The sequence below is a fragment of the Hemibagrus wyckioides genome, unplaced genomic scaffold, assembly GCF_019097595.1.
Source record: "Hemibagrus wyckioides isolate EC202008001 unplaced genomic scaffold, SWU_Hwy_1.0 Contig18, whole genome shotgun sequence".
In the NCBI taxonomy this organism is placed as follows: Eukaryota; Metazoa; Chordata; class Actinopteri; order Siluriformes; family Bagridae; genus Hemibagrus; species Hemibagrus wyckioides.
Genome location: NW_026690778.1, coordinates 87,108 through 90,445, shown reverse-complemented (window position 1 = coordinate 90,445; position 3,338 = coordinate 87,108). Strand labels below are relative to the sequence as shown.

Below are 3,338 nucleotides of genomic sequence, written 5' to 3'. Positions count from 1 at the left end.
CTTTCTTTCCATTAAAATTTTATTAACGTGCTTGGACACAGCACTCTGTGAACATCCAGCTTCTTCAGCAACGACCTTTTGTGTCTTACCCTCCATGTGCAGGGTCTCAATGACCGTCTTCTGGATGTCTGTCAAGTCAGCAGTCTTCCCCATGACTGTGTAGCCTACTGGACCAGACTGAGAGACATTTAAAGGCTCAGGAAACCTTTGCAGGTATTTTAAGTTAATTAGCTGATTAGAGTGCGACACCATGAGTCTCCAATATTGAACTTTTTCACAATATTTAAATTTTCTGAGATACTGAAGTTTGGGTTTTCATTAGCTGTAAGCCATAATCGTCCAAATTAAAAGAAATAAACACTTGAGATATATCAGTCTGTGTGTAATGGCTCTATATAATACAGCAGTTTCACTTGTTGAATTGAATTACTGAAATAAATCAACTTTGCACCTGTATATATATATATATATATATTAAGCCTTTAGATATTTTTATTTTACTCTAATTGGTCAAATCATGGTTGTCATGGTTAGAATTGGATCATTATAATTACTCCCTCATCATCATCATCATCATCAGTGGTGAGGAAGACGAGGAGAGAGAACACGTGCTATGTACAATCGAGGAAAACACGTGAGCTTCCTCCAGCAGTGTGTATGTTCACATGTGAGCAGTGTAACACTTCAGTTCAGGTTCGTGATGCGGTGTGTCGTACCGAGACACAGAGGTTCCACTCCTGAGAGAACTTGCTGTCGGGGAAGTCATCCTGCAGCGTGAGCTCAGACCGAAAGGCGTCTCGATACTGACGGAAAGTCAGAGAACTCAACAGGTGACTCTGTCTGTGGGAAAAACGAGACTTCTCACACTTTTCCAAGAGCTCAAGAACGTCCTGGAATAAACAAACAGGAAAAAAATACAGAGATTTTATAAACATGCGGCGTTTTTTGGTGACAGGTATATTAAGTGTGTGTGTGTGTGTGTGTGTGTGTGTGTACATACTAGTCTGTAGGTGAGTCCCACCACAGCTACAGGAGCCTGAGCAGACTGAGAAACATCCAGCAGGTTGTACAGCAGCATCTGGTTCTTATGATGAGCAAACAGACCAAACTCTTCCAGGATGAAGAACACTGGCTGACTGCTGCTTTTATCACCTGCAGACAGACAGACAGGGAGGAAGACAGACATGTAGACAGGCAGATAGACGGGCAGTCAGATAGGCAGGCATGTGGGCAGGCAGGTAGGCAGAGAGGTAGGCAGGCAGACAAACAGAGAAACAGACAGATAGGCAGGCAGACAGACAGGTGCACAGACAGGCAGGCAGGCAAGAAGACAGACAAACAGGTAGGTAGGTAGGCAGGCAGACAGACAGGTGCACAGACAGGCAGGCAGGGAAGAAGACAGACAGGCAGGTAGGCAGGCAGGAAGACAGGCAGGCAAGAAGGCAGACAGGCAGGAAGAAAGAAAGGAAGGAAGACAGGCAGGAAGACAGGCAAACAGGTAATGGCAGACAGACAGACAGACAGGCAGGAAGATAGACAGACAGGTGGGCAGACAGACAGAAAGACAGACAGGTAGGCAGACAGGCAGACAGACAAGAAGACAGGCAGGCAGACAGACAGGAAGGCAGGCAGGAAGACAGACAGAAAGACAGACAGGCAGGTGCACAGACAGGCAGACAGGAAGACAGACAGACAAACAGGTAGGCAGGCAGGAAGACAGACAGGAAGAAAGACAGGTAGGTAGGTAGGTAGGCAGACAGACAGACAGGTGCACAGACAGACAGGCAGGCAAGAAGACAGACAGACAGGTAGGTAGGCAGGCAGGCTGACAGACAGACAGACTGGGTTATCAGTTACAGTAATATCACTCCCAAGTTTCTCTCACATTCACTTCTTTTGAATCATGTGATGTTGCCGCTCCTGTAACGTCCCAGCTGTATACACGACTCGAGAATTCCAGGAATACTGGAACACACTCACCAACACTTTGTCTCCTACGACGTTCTCCAGTTGAAGCTGGCGTGTGATCTCTCTCAGAGCGATCCGGTCGTCCATCTGCAGCAGACCTGCACGAGACACGCGGCCATGAACGGAGCCGCGACTTAAACCAGCAGCCTCTTTTAAACACACGCTCTTTTACACAACACTCACTGCTCAGGTGAACCTGCAGGACATTCATCTTCACCTCCTGCAAGTCCAGCAGCTCTCTCAGAGCACAACGTAGCAGCTACACACACACACACACACACAACAGCTTAGTGTAAAGTACATGTGTGTATCCTAACCTAATAGAAGTAGCACACAGACATCTTCGTACCATGGTTTTAACAGATCCACATGGACCGATGATATGCAAAGAGTTACTCTCACCGTGAACCGCTGTCCTCCTTAACAGCTCCAACAGGTGCCTAAAACACACACACACAGAATACATCATACACACACACACACACACAGAATACATCATACACACACACACACACACACACACAGAGAATACATCATACACCTTTACAAAATATAGGTCTTAGCAGACACCTCATATAAAGAGTGCATTCTGTTCTAAAAACCCACTTGTACTTCGATTCCAAGCCCATGGGTTTACCCTCAGCACTCTCTGGACCTTCAGACATCAGAAGAACAATTTTAAAACAAAGATTAGCATGCAGAGTGCAGACGACAGCGGATAGTACTTTAAAATCGATGTTTTTACAGCATACTCCAACACTTCCTCTACAAACATTTACACACATATCTGGGTGATTCTCACGAAATCTTGGTTTTAAAAATTTCAAACATGAAAATTTTAAAAATGCTTAAATTAACATTAGCAACAAAGTCTGGAGTGTTTGTGAACATTAATTTAAAAACTTTTACTTACCATTTAACACCTTTTTGAACATAATTTCCAAAAGTCCTAAAAAATCTCATTACTGCAACACTGTGAAAACATTAACACTGATAGAAAAGCAAATACATTTTCACAGTTTTAAAAATGGATTATTAATAGTCATGCACAGTTACTTCAAGTTCTGAAATAATATTTATTTTTAATTTAACAGTTTTTTAAATTTTGACTGATTTCTCTCATTACCGCAACACCGTCCACAATTTACAAACATTTTTTCTTTATATTTTGAAGAAACCTGACATTTTTTCAAAATGACATGACAAACCTGAGAGAACATCATTTTAAGATTCTGCACATGCATTTAAAATCAAAGTACTATATCTCTATTAATTAAATTAACATCTAATAATCATGAGTTTCAGTAATGATATATAGGTTTCAGTAATGAGGTTAATTATTTCGGTAATGATAATAAGTATACTAGTCT

The 3,338-nt window shown here is 42.4% G+C and overlaps 1 protein-coding gene across 1 annotated transcript; it reads right to left on the bottom strand.

Annotated features, from left to right (window-relative positions):
* Positions 1 to 545: 545 nt before the first annotated feature.
* Positions 546 to 2,633, bottom strand: LOC131349947 (origin recognition complex subunit 4-like). Its single transcript, XM_058385358.1, has 6 exons — positions 2,575 to 2,633; positions 2,318 to 2,408; positions 2,152 to 2,227; positions 1,966 to 2,066; positions 1,001 to 1,186; positions 546 to 890 (listed from the first exon to the last, which is right to left on the bottom strand). The coding sequence occupies exons 1-6, from the start codon at positions 2,631 to 2,633 to the stop codon at positions 690 to 692; spliced, it is 714 nt and encodes a 237-aa protein (XP_058241341.1). The 3' UTR covers positions 546 to 689.
* Between the last annotated feature and the right edge of the window lie 705 nt (positions 2,634 to 3,338).

Bases quoted from the DNA above. Each gene is read 5' to 3' on its own strand.
- LOC131349947 (XM_058385358.1), bottom strand. From the start codon at position 2,633: ATGTCTGAAGGTCCAGAGAGTGCTGAGGGTAAACCCATGGGCTTGGAA. The intron at 2,228-2,317 runs GTACGAAGATGT...GTGTGTGTGTAG, and splicing joins GTGGATCTGTTAAAACCATG to CTGCTACGTTGTGCTCTGAG. The intron at 2,067-2,151 runs GTGAGTGTTGTG...TGTCTCGTGCAG, and splicing joins CCTGCAGGTTCACCTGAGCA to GTCTGCTGCAGATGGACGAC.